Consider the following 17,742-nt stretch of genomic DNA (forward strand, 5'->3'; position numbering starts at 1 on the left):
AGATAGTTGTGATTAATCAGTAGATGTCATATGTTTGCAATTAATTTCTTAAACGATGTTGCCATATATATCTGCACTTAATTTCAGCATCATTATTGTATAACAATTAACGTCTTTTCTCCCCATCCCTTTTTTTTTCCCCAAGTTATGGGAAGTATATGGTGACCGAAGATGTCTACGAACATTTATTGGTAATAGTCTTTTTTTTTTTTGCCCAAACTGATATGTATTTAAAAGGATGGAAGGATATGATTTAGGTTAGCTTAGTAACTTATCATAGAGAGGACTTACAGGCATCCAAGGCAACTCTTGGCAATAAGAGTTGAAAAAGGTGCAAGTTTTTAGTGAACCTTTGTTGTTACTCCAAGCAATTTTATGTTGATGTATAACACCTTATGACACTTAAAACAAAACATTAGGGTACTGCAGTCATCAATACTTTATGCAAGATTCATTTCCAAAGGCAAAATTGTGAAATTGAATTGCCCCATCTTCACGTTGAGAAGAGCAGCCCTCTGTATTTATGCAGTGAGGACTTCTCATGGTCTGGTGATCCCACCTTAAATAAGTAGTCCTTCTGTGCTGAGTTTGTAGTGCAAAAGCATGGGAATGTCTTTGTTCAAGTAACAGGTGCTTTTTAAAGCAGATAGATAGCTTTAAAAAGAGAAAGAAATACAAACTTCTTAGCAGCCTTGAATGCAGAACAAAAGCAGCTGATTCTGCCTTTGAAATGGGAACATTTCTAGAACACTGAGTGATTATATTTTGAGTAACAACAAAGAAGTCTTTTTTTCACCTAATATTTCTGATGACAGCAGTGTGGCGAAGAAGATGGCTCAAAAAAGGTTCTCTCAATAGACTGCACTTTCTGAACAGTTTGACTGTTTTCCTCAGAAAGTTCTTATTATTGACCAGATTCACCTGCAATTTTGCTATATTTAAGTTACTGTGCCAATATTTTAACTAAAGAGATCTACAAATCTGATGCAGTGGTCAGATTAAAGTGTTGGGGTTGAGAAGTAGCAAGGTTCACACCAGATGAAAGCCTCTTGATTTTTCTCACCTAATATTTCCCATATTTTCTACATGTTTTCTGATTTTAAATTATTCTCCTTTAAACGTATCTCCTGTAGTGTTTGTCTCCTCTTTTTCATTAGATGTTGACATTTATTAGTGTTTTAAACTTCTCTTGCAACTCTTAACTGTGACCAGAACAATCTTTGAAGCCAACAGTACTTAAAGTTCTGCTTATATATCAATTTATGAATGATGCATAGTGGTTGCTTCTGTGCAATGCTGTTGTTTCTCTCTCCAGTGCTTTAGAGGTGTGGGATTTTGGGGGGTTTTATTCTCATAGTTCTTCAGGAGTTAACTTCTTCTTCCTCAGTTGAATCATTCTTTACTAGTGCTCATGATAAATTTCAGTAAGCTATTTCCGTGTTCTCTTTGCACTGTTAAAGACTGGAGCATTTAACTTGAATAGTGTTTTTTAAAAAAAAAAATTCTAAGCATGAATGGATTGGTTTGTCATCACATTTTTTCAATCTTGTAGGACATGGTAAAGCTGTTCGAGACATCTGTTTTAATAATGCTGGCACTCGGTTTCTTAGTGCTGCATATGACCGCTATCTTAAACTCTGGGACACTGAAACAGGTAGGCTTGTATTTGTAGATGCTGTTATTTGACACTGTTTAATTAATAGTAAATATCAAGATATATTATCAGTCAGTCAGGTTTCCAATTATCCTTAATATCTTGTAGTCCAGTGTTCAGATTTTCATTACAGGATGAATGGTCTTTTTTTACTAAATGTTTTGTTATCTGTAACGATGCAATTGACACTACCTGTATTTCAAATACCTTTTTATTTCAGAAGTTTGATAGTTATTTGTAATGCTACAACAATTTTCAACAAAAAGACAAAATCTTACCAAATCGGGTAATTGCATGTTTACATTTGCAGGCATAAAATTAAGTAATAAAATCACACTTTAAACCTGAATATGCTTAAGTTAGAAGAATTATTTCACTTGATCTTTTGGTGAGCCTGAACGTGAAGAGCGCTCCAAATAAGAAAAGGTGGTGGAAATGAAGCTGCTGGTATAGGGAGCAGAGGGTTGGTCTGATGCTCTCACAGAACTGCCTGGGAGATGCTCCAAATAGTTTCTTAAGCTAAAAAGACACAGGATAGATTTTTGTCAATATTCTTTTAAACTTAAGTCTGTTTTTAAGACAGGAAGTTGCCATGTTTGACGAAGATGTTAGCCTTCTTGGTTAGGAATACCACTAGTCTCATACAGGTGACAGCCAAAAAGGTATGAGTCAAATTCTCCAGACTTGAGTTTGAACTCAGTTATTTAGACACCTGAAAAATGTATTGAGCTTTTGGATTAAAACAGGCTCCTGTAAGTTACAGATAACTTATAGCTGAGGCTACGAGAAGAGGTCAGTGGTTTGTTTTGCAGTTGGATTACTGTTACCCTTTTCTAGGTTTAGGATTGACATATTCTTGCCTGAGTTTAAGTCTCTTGTCGAGAAGACCTCTGATCCTAAGGAAGCGATGGTTTGCAAAGACAGTGGTCAGCTTGTGATATCCTGACAACTCCTGATGGCCTTGATATGTCCTGGTGACATAGAGTACTGGGCAGTTACATTGTTTGGAAAGCTGTAGTAAAGGTACAGAGCAGTTTGTATGTGTGTGTTTGTACAGGTGCGTGCATACAAACATGTGAAAGAAAGTATAATCAAAGAGCAGGGTAAATTCTACCCTCTAATCATCTCAAAGGCTTTAAAACAAGTATTTCCTGCTGTTAGTAAAGTAAAAGTAAACTGAATGGTTTTTCTGCAAAGAACTCATTAGCCCGTAGAACTTCCAAACTGATGCACTGGGAATGGCTTCTCTGTTGCAGGGCAATGTATTTCAAGATTCACCAACAGGAAAGTTCCTTATTGTGTCAAGTTCAATCCTGACGAAGATAAACAAAATCTCTTTGTTGCAGGAATGTCAGATAAGAAAATTGTGCAGGTACGTCTACTTAATATCTCTTCCTCCAAAAATATGATATTTAGTAAAAAACAACGTCTTATTCTGACTCTTTTATTTGTAGTGGGATATTCGAAGTGGTGAGATTGTGCAGGAATACGATAGGCATTTGGGAGCTGTCAACACCATTGTGTTTGTGGATGAAAACAGAAGGTTTGTGAGTACATCTGATGACAAGAGTTTAAGAGTCTGGGAATGGTAAGTTTAAAAACTTGAATTTTAACTTGAAGTATATTATAAGCAAACTGAGAAAAGAGTTTATTTTTAAAAGTATACGTAGCACATGGGGCACTGGAGTGTGCTGAGTTCTAGCTAGTTGAGGAAGAGCTGACTTCACATTTCTACAATTTTTAATGTAATTACATATGCAGTAGCTAAAATGTTTCACAATAAAGTAGAAGCAGAACAATCTCAGCTCTTGTTGCTAATTTCTGGTAACTGTTGAAGCATATACTCTGCAGACTGCTACTCAGTCTAGTATGGGTCATAGTTCTTAACCATTTTTGCCCAGTGAAAGGCAACATCCCTTCCACAATCTTAGTATAATACTTTCAATATCTTCGAAATCATTCTTAATGTCTAATAGTGAATTATTGCCCTTAGCTTACTGCCCTACTGTACTGCAGTCCTTGAAAACTGTTTTTAAAGCCTACAAAACTTAAATCACTGTATGCAAAGTAAAATGTCTTAACTAGCCTGTGTTATTGGTGCAGATTTTATTACATTGGGCTGTATTTATTTTTGACATAAATTATTAATTATTAATAATTTATTTTAATATGGTATGTTTTAGAATAATTTCTCTAGAGTTTTTAATTTTTAAAACCCTTTATTTCGTTCCTGAATATTAACCATCCCATCCTGGCTTAATGCTTGAGACACTTCACAGATTTCCTTCTCCCCCAAAGAAAGCGTAAGACAGCCCTGTCAGCCTGAAGCACACTGCTCTCTATTAGTGATCTCTGTTCTCTCCCCTTTCCCCAAGGGTGTATTAGCCCTTAAATTAACCTTTTAAAGAAATGTCTGCTCTGTTACATCAGTGTGTGTCGGGTTAGAAAGCTTTGACTTTGGATGTGCATAGTATTATATAATACTTGGTCCATGTATGAAATAGCTGTTCAGTGTAGTTTCATTTCTGGTTTTCTGGTAGTCTGGGTTTTTTGGCAATCATTCATACCCACAGTATGAATACAATAGATGACTGAAAAGTGAAAGTCTAAGAAAAACTTATTAAAACATCATTTTAAATTACTTCAAATTTTTAACACATCTGGGGAAAAAACAGATCTTTCCTATCTGGAATGTTTTCCACAAGATTCTAGGTACTGAGACTTTTTCAGCTTAGGACTCTTAAGATTTCTCTAGGATTTCAAATTTCTTTTTGAAATAATCACTCCCTTATCTTTACGTATCCGTTTCATTTTGCTGCTCAGACATGCAAAGCTGTTGCACAATATGGACACAAGTTTGACAGCTCTGTGACTAATGGGTTCCTTCCTAGGGTTTTTGGTTGGTTGGTTGTTTTGTTTGTTTTTTTTTTTTTTTAAGTCCTAGACAAAAGACTACAATCTATGGTATTTGAATGTTACCCAAGCAGCCAGCAAAAACCTCAGCATGTCTGTGATCAGCTGCTGTAATTGCCAGTAGCAGCAGTGGTAGTGACCAATGTCTGGGAACCCAGGCTTAGACTAGACATGTAATGCTGTCACCATATGTCACTCCAGGAGAGCCTCTGTGCAATATTTCATAATTACCCATGTATTTACTGAGCTCCTTAAAGAAAAATCTTTATCATACCTGCTAAGGAGTGTCTCCTCTATGGCGAGTGGGAGGAGGATCTCACTTGCACAAATCTGTTACTTCCTTGAGATTGGATTGCCCTTGTTTTGTGAGCTTTGTGTTGATGGCTGAAATAAACAGCGAAGTGGGTGGATTTAGTCACTCTGTGGGGAAGAGCAGGAAAGGCAAAAAGGTTCTGGCATGGGAACATTGCAACCTGATTGTTCCAGTAGCAGAAGTGTTTTTCCTTCTGAAGAAAAAAATGTGTACGAGCTTGCTGTACGCTGAAGAAGGAACTCCCTTGTTCAGATAATAGAGACCTAGGCAATATGCTGTAATGGAGTTGTCGGGATTTTTTTGGCTTTGTAAAAAGCAAAGGTAATGCTATCTTCCTAGGCATGACTTGAAAACCTTTCTCACAACCTGCCATGATATATATTAATCGGTCTGTAGGCATATTTCTATAATTTCAAGATCCAGATTTTTACAATGCATTAAAACTAAGTTAATGTATTCAGTGCAGAAGCTTTTGGAGCTTGGAAACTTCCATGGCAAACTATTTCATGCTGCACCTCAAATTCTTTTTTGCCGAAGTTCACAAGGAAAATTATTTGCAACTTGCGGTGATTTGCTTACTGAACCTTTTGGCATGTTTCTTCATATGTTCTTCAGCACAGTATTTTTTCAGCACCCTACAGAAAAAAAGCAGAAATAATTATGACCTGAGTATGGCCTTAAAAGCCAGTAATTAAAGCTTCTAATTGCTTAGTTTCAATTGTCTAGAGGAATTTTGTAGTATGTTTTGTAAACACTTTGGCTTGGCCAGAGCTGGTGATGGGATGCCATGTCAGACTTCATCACAGTGAGGTACTGAGAATTTAAATCTCCTCTCCCCAGTATCATATTCTGTGTTCTTTCTTAAAGAACTGCAAAATGTTATTTTGTCTTTGTCTGCTTCATATGTGTGATCCTACTTGGATAAATAGTTAAATGATTTGGGCAATTGACCTTGGAGCTTCTTGTTTTCCTTTACCTTCAAGTCAGCTAGCAAAGCAAGAACTGTACAGTGGTAGCTTAGTTATTATCCTGACAGGCTTAGGAGGCTTGTCGTCTCTGTAAAGGCCCCTCAGCAGGCCTTTTCTCTCCATTATTCCTGGTAAAGATACTGTAGTCTCCTGAGAGAGTTCTTCGTGATGTGCAGATCTCAAAATTGGATTGAGTTGTTTTGGGATTTGTGGGTTTTTTCTCCTTTCTTTAAAAGGATTTTTCTCTCTCCTGCTTCAGGAAAAAGGTACCCCAGAGTATCACGTTTCTAAATCTTGGCTAGCAGATACTACTTTTGATATTTAAAACTTTTCAGCCTTTGAAATGCTATGAAGTGGGAAAAGGACTCAAAAATATTTAAATCTAAAAATTTGAATAAACAATATCGTGTGAGTTTTGAGGGCAGGCAACCATGACAGCATCTTTCTTAGTAATTTTTTTAAAAGTGGTTTTTTTTTTTTTTAAGGGAGCAGACTGATATTACTTATTTAGCAATTTGACTGGAACCAAATGTGAAACCTAAATTTATCTCTTTATTCTGCCTAATAGTTTAATACAGCACATCCTGCAGCTGTCCTTTGTGTGTCTGGTAGGTTTCAACATAAAACAGAGCTGTCTGTAATGAATTCCAGTAGATGAGCCTGCCTTTGTGAACGGAGAGAAGAAGGCAGGACAACCTGTGCTGCATTTAGATTTCTCACTGCAGTACAATTCAGCATTGGAGATGCATCTTCTGCAATGAGACTTTTTTTGACGAAGCTTCCCATGGGATTGCTTTTAACTGGCATTGAGCCCACCAGACTGGTGGGCTGAGGGAGTGTTGGGTGTTGGGAGTTGATCAAGACCTGGCCCTTGCTGCAGCGATGGCCTTGTGTCCTGTTGCAGGTGGGGTCTGAAGCTGAGTATTGATGCAAAAGGGTAGGATGGGGCACAAGGGGCTGCGCTTCCTGTGCTATCATGTTGGTCAGCCTCAGAGGTTATGTCTACTTTTTGTGAATCCTTTACAGATTTACTGTCCAGCAGTAGTCTTACGTCTGCCTGTTTGGAAGCCAGTTATCCCTGCACATGCTCTTATCCACAGAGTGTATCAAGTGGGTTGCCCTCCTTATTCCGAGGGGTAAATGATTTTTAACATTTAACTCACAGGAGCATTTGTACTGCTTCCTGACAACGAAACAGCTTCTCACGCTGCTGCCCATGCGCACGTTGCTTAACGCAAGATGACAGAAAATAACTTACTCCACAAGAAAACAGAATTGTAATTACCAAGGCTCAGTCAGTGAGCACAAGGCAGCCACCCACACTTTCTGCTCCAGTAGCATCCCAGTAGCTCTTCTACTGTGTAAATTAGACAATGAAGTCATAACCATCCCCTTTGTATTAATTAATGTTGCTACAGAACGTTTTGCATGTGTTTTCCACTGAATTCTGTTTTCTGCTGGAGATTTCTTTTGCTTAATGAGAGAGACGTATGTGTGCCTTCCCTTTTTACCAGCATTCCAGCGTAGGGTATGAGGAATACAGTGAATATGCACGGCCCGTTAGTAATACAGTTTATATAGTCAAAACCAAACAGTTCTGCGGAGTAAGGATTAGACTGGACTTGTTTTTTCCCTAGGTCCACATGCCTTTGTACAGGACAGTGTATGTTCTTAACATACACTGGCACAGTCTTGTATGGCATCAAGACCAAGGAGCTCACAGTTCAGTTCAGCTGTGAACATTGGGAATTACTTGGCATCCCATTTGCAGAGAGCAGGAGGAAAAGGGCATTGTCAGAGAGAGATTCCTGTTTTCTTTTCCATTCCCCCTCCCCCCCCAAAAAAAAGACAGAAATATTCTAGTTAAAACTCAAATCAGTAAGATATTCCAATAAGACACATGTTAAAGTGGAGGCAGTAGAGTATCTTTGTGTTACAGTTTTACTCTTAACAATTGGAATTATGATTCTGCTTTAGACTCTAGGTTATTTAATTGGGGTAAATTCGCTCTGTCAGAGGTTATCTTGTAGATGGTTCCGCAGCTGGAGCTCTCTAGGTGGGCATTCATAATATTTTTGAGCTTTTGCACATTCTTTCCTTGAACACCACCATATGCTCTCCATGGTTCAGTGGGTGAGTATATCAGCTGACTGGAGGCAGCCCTTTGGAACATCTCCATGTCTTCATAAAACACATACTTCTTCCTTTTGCAGGGACATTCCTGTAGACTTCAAGTACATAGCTGAGCCGAGTATGCATTCAATGCCAGCCGTGACTTTGTCTCCAAATGGTAGGTTAACACTTTACTGCCTTCTTAGACCTAGTTTACGTAGGCATGTCTTACTGATTGTATATCTGTAATGTCACGGTGTTGCATCCTGCTGCCACCCCACCTCCCCCCAAATCACTTACGTGTATTTATTCTAAGATTGGACTGGATCTGGTTTTGATTTAAAAGTCTTAAGAAGAACAAGTAAGTCAAAATGAGGGGTTATATCAGGATAACTGTATCAGTTTAAATTTAGACTTTCATCCAGACAGGGCAAAAGGACTCTCTTTTTTTTTTCACAGAGCTTTGATGTGCTCTTTGTTGTCTTTAAATTAAGAGAAACAATGGTGGGAACTGACAATGGCTGCAAAATACTAAACAAGTTCAGCAGTCTTGGTGCTGTCACCATTAAAGCAGAGAGTGATGTTGTACATCATCCTGTAATGCTGTTCCTTTCTGTTCAGAGTATAGCCCAAATAACTCTTGCATAAGAGAAATCCCAAATTATCTCAGAGTTTCTGTATGTTAATGTTTCACTGGTGTTTATGTTCTTCAATTAGAATCAAACTGAAGGAGCATAAAGGTTTAGTGCCTCCAGTAATCAGTGAAAATCCTTCTCACAGGACAAAATCTCTGTTATCTGTTTTGGCCAAAATTAAATGGCTTTAGTGTCAACATTATTCAAGTGTTGCCAGATTTACAGTTAACAGTCCCATTATGCTGAGTAGTGGCTGATCAACTTATTGCACAGCTAACATTTTCAGCCAGCTATCAGCATCAAATTGTATTTGCGTTGCAGTGTAAATATTTTATTCTTAACAGAAGTGGGATTCTATTATAAAAAGGAAGATCTGGAGAAAGAGAGAGTTGCATTTAAAAATGTTAGCCTGTGTGGTGGTTTAGCCTGAATCACCACGCAGTTTCTCACTCGCCCTCCCCCTACCCAGCAGGACGGGGGAGAGAAATTGGGAAGAAAAGAAAAATCATGGGTTGAGATAAAAACAGTTTACGAAAATACTGAACACTACGAAGATAACAGAATGTAAGGATATTAATATATACAAAATGAACAATGTATGATTTCTCACTACCCAATGTCTGAATGACTGACGCAGTGATCACGGGAACGACACTGAGCAGCAAGCAAAGCGGGGAGAGCAAGCTAGCAAGGTAGAGGGAACAATGCCAGCAAGCAAAAGAGAAGAAAAGGATGCCAAGGGTGCCCAAATGGGTGCCAGAATGGAATGGATGCATGCCCCCTCCCATGGGCAACCCCCACTTATATACTGAGCATGACGTTTATGGCATGGAATACTCTCTTTGGCCAGTTTGGATCAATTATTCTGTCTGTCTTTCGCCCAGCTTCTCGCATCTGCATGTTAACGAGACTTGGAAAGCCAGACAGTGTCCTTGGTCTTATTTACAACAACTCATATCATCAGAGTGTTTTTATCAACATTCTTCACACACAAAATCCAAAACACACCGGCTACTGAGAAGAAAATAAGCTCCATCCCTGCTGAAACCAGGACAGTCTATTTCAACCTGTTTCTGAAATTGCACAACTTGCTGTACTCTGATCCAGTTTTTCAGTTCATCTCATTCTTCCACATTGAAATACTGGATTTCTCATTCTTTTTCCATGACTGGCGAGCATTTGAGTATTTGATTGCTGAGATGAGACAGTAAATTATGTTAGGGATGAAGCATCGTTTCGGCTCATCACCTGTCACACTAACATTACTGTGACCTACAGTAGTCCATTATCACACAAAACAAGTGCTTTTGGAACAGTGATGCTGCAGGTTGTGCCAGACACATCATGCATCATTTTGGAGTCAAATGAGTCCTTTAAAGAAAAGTAAATTGAAAATTTTACAGATGTGGAACTTTTCTGCTTAGGGACACTGATTTATTAATCTCATCAATTAAAAATTTCCTCATGAGTGATGCAGGAAACAGACCTTTTAAAAGGTAGAAGAGGAGAATGACATACTTGGGGGACACACTTGATTTGTTTCATTGAGAGGCTGAAGAAAATACTCGAATTCCAAGCTAGTAGCTGGAAATGTGATCAGATTTATAGTCAAGTCAGCACATTTTATGTTATTGCTCTTTGCATAAAACACCGTAAAGGCAGTGACGATATGCATAGTTCAGGACAGAAGTCTCTGTTCCATGGTGTTCTGTAGCGCATCATTTTCATCGGATTCTCGGGCAGGAGTTAATGCACTGCCAAGATGCAAAATGAGATAGAGTTTGGTTTTGGTATTTTTGTTGGGGTTTTGTTTTGTTTTGTTTTACTAAAATATCTTTATTAAATTGTATTCCATTAGGACAGAGAATACTAAACATTTTCAAAAATTTAAAGGTCCTTCAAACTCCTGAGTCTACCTTAGACATCTTTTTCCCATAAAAGGTGACCATCTTAGAGTACCCACAAAATCAAGTACATTGCAGCTAGATTAGATTTTTTTTTCACCTCATCTGGATTACTTGACTATGTGCACTTGATTATGAGCAAGTTTACTCAGTAGCTTAAAAACTTATCAGTAAGTCAATGGGGTTGATTCAGCACATGATTATAACAGCCAGAGCTTTTCTAGAGTCCTTGCTGCATTTTGTAGGAATAGACATCCCAAATCCTGTCAAACATAAGATTTTGCCTCTTTGCAGTTGCACCAGGGAGAAGCAGTATCAACTGCTACCTAGAACCCTGATACCGATAATGAAATCCTGATAATGAAAATCTGGATTAAGATAGTGCAAGAAAAGTTCTAAAAACCTCTTAAAACTTTCCAGTTAAGTCTGTTTCTTCAGATGTGGCACTCTGATACCACTTTTGTTTATTGCTTTTTTAGGGAAGTGGTTGGCTTGCCAGTCGATGGATAACCAAATTCTGATTTTTGGAGCTCAGAACAGATTCAGATTAAACAAAAAGAAAATTTTCAAAGGTCACATGGTTGCTGGCTACGCTTGTCAAGTGGATTTTTCACCTGACATGAGGTAAGTTTTTGTGGGAAAAAGCTTCATCTTAAAACTTGCCAGCACAGACACTAAATTTATTTTTTAATCCTTTGCAACATTAATTAATGCACAGCCATCCTATTAACTTGGCATCAGACAGAGTTCTCTAGCTAAGCAGCAGAACGGAAAGTTTACTCTTGTCATTCAATAGGACTAAGTTATACTCAGCAGTTGTTAATTTGTTGTTCAGAGAACCATCTTTTTCATCCTATCTGCTTAGTAATACAGCCACACATTTACCACTGTACGTACATAAGATATTCATTACTATAAAAACTGGAGGGAAAAGTGGAGAGAGGTGTCTATAAATTTTAGAGAAACTTCTGGCACTTTCTCTTTTGCTGATGTATTCTCTTTAGTTCCAGTAACAAAGTGTATGGTATAATTGCATTGCTTAGCACATTTACCTCGCAGTTGATGAATCACCTTCTGCAGGACTTGTGTGCTTTAGAGCGCAGCAGGAATGCTAATTCTTTGGCAGGTATGTTTGCAGACTGTCAGACAGGAAGCTCACTGGGTGAAGCTCTTTTCCATTGCTCAGTGTTAAAGTCTTATAATTCAAGCAGTCTTCACACATGATACCGCTTTTATTTTAATCCTGTTCATGTAGCTATGTGATATCTGGAGATGCAGACGGAAAACTTAACATCTGGGACTGGAAGACAACAAAACTCTACAGCAGATTAAAAGCACATGATAAAGTCTGTATCGGTGCAGTGTGGCATCCACACGAAACATCTAAAGTCATTACATGCGGCTGGGATGGTCTTATTAAACTATGGGACTAACGAGGATGCTACTCAGATCTAAAGATGTAAGTCCTGCCTACATCTGAGATGAGAGTGAATTCTGCTGTAAGGATGGGTAGGTGTTTGTAATACTGCAGTTCTCAGCTAGCTGTATATATGCACTAAAGATGGGAAATCTTCAGAAGACGCAGCTGAAAGATATCATTTTAAATGTGACATCAGAGATTGAGAAGCTGAGGTCATCTGAAGCATGCAGAATCAAGTTTTAGTTTGTCATGTCACTGTTAGTGCAAAACACTCTTGTAAAAGAAACTAATTTGAATTAAAACTATTTTTGTGGTTCCGGCTGTCAGATGTGGGGAGTTAAAGGAGAAAACCAGCAATTGTGTGTCTTTCCTAGGAAGAAATCTTTGAGCTGGAAAAGATGCATTTGTTTACCTGCTTTGGGTGGTATTTTGTTGTCCCCAAAATACTTCTATCTTTTAGAACACAAAACCACTTCCTAAGATCTGTTAATTCACGGTGGAAATTAAGAACTAATCAGAAGCTAGCAGTCATCAGATAAACTGGATCAAGTGAAGACTGTATTCATAAACTCTTGGTTTCTGTCTGTATTTAACAGTAACATCATGCCGATCGCTGAATTTAATCTTTGCAAGTACTCCTCAGTTTCAAGATTTTGCTTGTAATGGTTGTGTGTTAAGTGTTGTTTTTTCTCTTCCTATAAGTTAAGTTCCAATAAGCATGACGTATTAAAAAAAAAGTGAATGTCTCTTGCTCAGTTTGGGAATACATTGTATTATAAGGCCCATAAAATTTTTGACAATGTATATACAAGTCACACTTTTTCTCTTTAAAGAACTTATTTTTAATAAATCTTTTTATAAAAAAAAAAGTCTGCTTATCTTCATTGAATTTTTTCTGCCTAGTAGTGTCCATATAAAATATTTTTTATCATTTGGTATTTTAACTTGCAGTTGTACCAGCATTCAGATAAATTCATTCTCTTGCACTGCTTATACAAAACGCATGCAAGCTGGAAGCAAGAGAAAAAAGATCAATCCTTTCAGCTCCACTCTCTTTTTGAGCACATAATGGAAATAACATGTAACAAATTTATCCCATTGAGCAGTCTTTAATTACAGTTTTGAATTATGCTGTATCGTTTACTATAAATCCAATCACTGCTCATCAATTATAAACAATAGCAAAGGAGTAATTGCCTTAATTGAGAGCAGGATAGAAGGTGGTAAGGCACTTCTGTTGATGAGATGCAAAGAATCTCAGATTGTGTAGATGGAAGGAAATGGGTTGGTGGCTTTGTGGGGTTTTTGTTGGTTTTGGGTTGATTAACAAAACAACGCTGTTCTTCCAAAGAGTACTTGCTAAAGTTAGGCCCTTGTGAGCAAACATGGACGTAACTGCCCCACGTTTACAGGTTTCTGTTTACTTTCCCATTGCAATAGCCCTGTGCACCTGAAAAACTCCACAGACTGTTTTCACAAGTGGTGCACTGGTGGTAACTGGGTATTGCCCAGCCTCACACCCATGCAAGTGCTGAGGTAGGAAATGGTAGAGCCTGCAATGAGAGGAAAGAGCTGCTCTGGTGTGTCCTGGGGACTGTTCCCTCTGCAGGGAGAGAAGGGGCTGTTCTTGTTTCTTGACTCTTCAGGGTGCGAGTGGGAGTGAGCTGCTGCCGTGTCACAGAGGGTGAATTTCCAATGTGGTTCTTCTCACAGGGAAGACTCGACTCCTGAGTTGGGAGTTGAGTTCTGGTGTGCTGTGTGCTGCTTCAGGAGAAAGTGGGCTGAAATAATTTAGAACGGTTTTCTTCCTTCAAATACATTTCCTAAATGGATATGTGGCAGCGTGCCCTGACTGTTAACAGCTTCTAAGTACGGGGAATTGAGGAGGAGAGGAGGAATACAGCAGATACAAAAACTTCTTGCAGGAATGTCTATTAGCTTCCATATCAGGAACACCTTTCCTCAATGCTTAAAAGCCTTTAAATCATAATAGAAAAAAATGCTTGGCTCTGTAGTTGGTACTATGTTTTTCCATGTGTCACCTACCAGGCAGAACTTCATATATAGTATGTACAAAGTATAAAAATAAGTGTATCAACTTATGTTTTGTAGTAATATACTGGGTGTTGTCTTTGGAGGGAAGAAAAAAAAAAAAGAAAAGTTGACTCAATCAGTTCTGCTGGAGTTGATGAACTGGGATTAAATGTTTGCAATAATGCCTGAATCAAAATTCCCCTAGGAACTTTCAGATAAAATCTTTTGTCCCTCGCTGTTGGTCACCATGTTAATCTTTTGTGGAATTTCTCACATCTGCTTTGAAGCCTGCAGGGGGAATTTTTATGAGGATAATTCCCTCTTGTCAGCTTGAGACTTGCAAACTCCAAAGCTCACGTTGTCAGCTACTTTGCGCACAAGGATAGACAGCGTGTGTCTGTGTAGTGCAAGTCTAGACTTGTCTTTCCTGCAGCCACTTGGGGAAAGATTTCTTGCTGGGCTAATTAACTCGAATCATGTCCTCCTCTTATCTTCCCAATTTCATGTTTCACCAGAAATCGGTGTGTTACAAATGTTGGTCAGAACGAGTCTAGACTGAGACCCCTAGGCTGAACTTGGCATGTGAGCAGACAGAGCCAGGGAAAAGGCAGCCTTGGGAGAAAAGGGAAGAAGAGTGTGTTTCCAGTTCTGCTAATTTATTCTCCTCTAACATTAGGCAGAGAGTGCAACAAAGTGATTCAAGCCGAAAGGAGCTGCTTGGGAAGGCTGGAGGCGAGCCTGTCGCGCTGCTGGGAAGGAATATGTGCAAGCTGGAGTGCAGGGCTGCTGTTACATAATCAAAGGGAACAAAATTATGATGCTGTATCTGCAACTTTCAGAAATGATGTGCCAATGTGTTGCCACTTTTATTAATACCAATTACTTCTACAGTGAAGGTTTTGCAGATAAGTGAATTATCTCCATCATTCTTGGAGTTCTGCCTGGGAAGCTTCATTGTTCCTTTGGCCTTGTGCCATCTTTTTCTTGGACTTTTTTTTCGTATGTGAGAGGGGGAGGTATCCCACATATCCTTGTGCAACTTGCTGGTAAGAAGGCTGTCTGTCTTGAAGCAGATGGTCTTGGCATCTGTCTTGCGCAGAGTTTATAACTGTACCCAGTAAGATGGGGCTGCTCAGTCTTTGCCCTCATTGCAAGGAACAAATATCTAAATTACTGTACATGCAGAAATTCCAAGATTGTCTTGTAAAAAGCCAATTCTAGGCAGGTGTTCAATATACCATTTAACACTGTGGTCTTTAAAGGCTGATTTAAACACTGAGGCTTGCAGATCTGACAGCCCGGGAACACAATGTACTTTCCTTCTTTCTGCCAGCTGGGGAGTACAAAATCCTGCTCCTATCTGCTAGGAGGACTCCATATGACAAGCAGCCAGCACGAGGGGGAACACGCGGAGAGCGGAGGAGGAAGGAGAGTTTTGCTTGGAAGACTTTAAGCAGTTGAACCTATCCACCAAAAAAATTAGTTGCCAGGGAGGTTGTTCCTCTGGAGACTACTTAAGGATTTGCTACTGTAGGCTGACTTCACTAGCATACGCTCAAAATTCAAGTCTCATCTCTTGCAGTAAAACATGTATTTTCTGTCAGGCTTGCTGATAAAAAAAAAAAACACTGATACACTATGGCTGTCTTGCAGCACTTGGAGAAAACTGCTTGTGGCAGGGTTATGTTTACAGAAGCTCCTTGCAGAGTTTAAAGCTTTTAGAAACAAGTTGCAATGACTTTCAGCAGGGCATGGACCTCTAAATTTGCCAGGTACACTGGAAGTTTGACCTCAGACCCATTTTTAATCTTGTTGTATGAGAGACCATTTAAAATGTGTTAAATGCTAAAGCACTGAGCCTTTCTGAGTCTCCTTTTAACCTCCTGCGCCTCGTGCCAGTGGGAGACTGTCAAAATGAAATGTTACTGCAGATGTGTTGAGTTTCTCGTTCAGAATAAGAGGTTCTCATTAGGCCTTGGGGTTTTTTGGTGAGTCTGAAAGATGTCAGGACTAACTGAGCCTGCTTCCCCTCTGATTTGGGAAAGGAAGACAACACCACAAATTGTCTAAGGCATCATGTTAGTCCTCATCCAACTCAGACTAGGAGTTCCTATTAAGGAACTTTATGGAGCTTCAAGACCACTGACAGTTACCTGGACATGGTTGTGGGAGCTGCAAATCTTTCCAGTTCTCCCAGCATAATTACCCCACAGTTGGTGTCTGTCTCTGATTCACCAGCTAAACACCTGAATCGTGGACTAAGAGGCTTTTCAGTGCAGTTTAAACTCTTGCAAAGCAACATTTTAAAAAAAAAAAAAAATTGCAAAAATGACCTGTGCTAGATGAGCTGTAAGACTCTAGCTTCATACCTTAGCTTGCGCCAGGCTAATTTCCCCAGGCAGCTGTGACGTTGCTCCCCCAGGCTAGCTGGTTTTGTTTTGCTTCCACATCCACAACCTTGCTCCTTCAGCTCCTCTGTATATGCTCTGTAAAACATAATCCCTTCCAATATTCCTTCCTCAGGAAATGAAGAGGGAAATGGGGCTCCAAGTTAAGTCAGTTGCCAGGCCAGACATCTACAGGAAAAAAAGAAATTGTAGCTCCATGCCCCGGAGTTTTCAAAACCACGTTGAGTTTGGTCAGAGCAGCTTCTCTCCACCAAGCTCCTCTCTTTCCCTCCCACGGTGCCGACCCTTTGGGAGTACCTTGGGGCAGGAGGACGAGTTCGTTTTTTGTTTGCTTTTTGTCATAATCCTAAGGCAGTTTTCCTTCCCTTCATAAAGAAGATGCAAGAAGGTGTTTTGAGGGCCTCTCCTGCCTGGCAAGTCAGTTTGGGAGGTCAGCGTGGGGTCTGATGAATTCCCAGCCCCTGCGTTGCAGCTGCTCCTGGCTGGTGTCAGCAGAGAGACGTGGGTTCTGCCAAGGCACAGCGGCTGCTGCTGCGTTCAGGTGGCCATCCCCACCTCCCTGTGAGGGTGGTGGCACCCGGGGTGGTGGCTCCGCTCTAGATACCTGAAGGTGGATGCACAGGTGGGATTCCTATTGTTTGGTTTTGGTTCAGAAATGGAATGAGAGAAATAGCAGTTGAGGGGCAGGAGCATTTTAATTACTTGCCAGAGTTTTGTACAGTGTACACCATTGAACGTTCTTTTGGGAAACTGCTGATAAATACGCACGTATGGCGGTAATCCACCAAAACCAGCAGGGACTTTGCATTGTTATTCACCTCTGAGCCGTCATTTCTAGGCAGCACAAGGCAGGCTCCTGTTTTCTCCGTGTGTAAGGTCCTGCCTGTGGGGATAAGGGATGCAGCACGGGCTGTCTCTGCAAAGTTCTCTTTCTGAACCAGCTGAAACACTTTACAACAGGCAGGTCAAACTACGCTGTGAACACGGACTTGTACTTAAGGGAAGAGATCCTTTCGTTATCACGGCCGGTTCCCTTCAAGTGCTGGGCTCGCTCTGCAGATGCTGCCCCTGAAAGCCAGCGCACGGACGCAAGGATAAATACAGCTCTGAATGTAGGTCAGCTCTGAACTTCCACCAGCACTAAACCAGGTCTCTACTGACTGCAATTAAATGTCACATTGTGTTAACAAGCAGGAAGAAATCAAGAGTGATTTCCTACTGAATAAACCTGAGGATCTTTTCAAGGGCAAGGGAGTGGCTAATGAAGCTCATGAAATCAAAGGTTTTGAATGAACCAGATGGTCTCAGCTGCTGAATAATTCACCAGAGAGAATGAATGCTGTTTCTTCAGGTGTGCTACTGGGTGATACGTCTTCTTGGC

General features: G+C 39.8%; 1 protein-coding gene across 1 annotated transcript in view; it reads left to right on the top strand.

Moving 5' to 3' along the window:
- CDC40 (cell division cycle 40) overlaps positions 1–12,788 on the top strand; it is a 42,359-nt gene extending 29,571 nt beyond the window's left edge. The window contains exons 9-15 of the mRNA XM_086745521.1: positions 146–191; positions 1,553–1,654; positions 2,911–3,026; positions 3,109–3,242; positions 8,062–8,138; positions 10,979–11,123; positions 11,755–12,788. Coding sequence (XP_086601647.1) covers positions 146–191; positions 1,553–1,654; positions 2,911–3,026; positions 3,109–3,242; positions 8,062–8,138; positions 10,979–11,123; positions 11,755–11,932 — 798 coding nt within the window. The 3' untranslated portion in view covers positions 11,933–12,788. The remainder of the gene's footprint in view (positions 1–145; positions 192–1,552; positions 1,655–2,910; positions 3,027–3,108; positions 3,243–8,061; positions 8,139–10,978; positions 11,124–11,754) is intronic.
- Positions 12,789–17,742: the final 4,954 nt, after the last annotated feature.

The sequence above is a fragment of the Chlamydotis macqueenii genome, chromosome 3, assembly GCF_036417535.1.
Source record: "Chlamydotis macqueenii isolate bChlMac1 chromosome 3, bChlMac1.mat, whole genome shotgun sequence".
NCBI lineage: Eukaryota > Metazoa > Chordata > Aves > Otidiformes > Otididae > Chlamydotis > Chlamydotis macqueenii.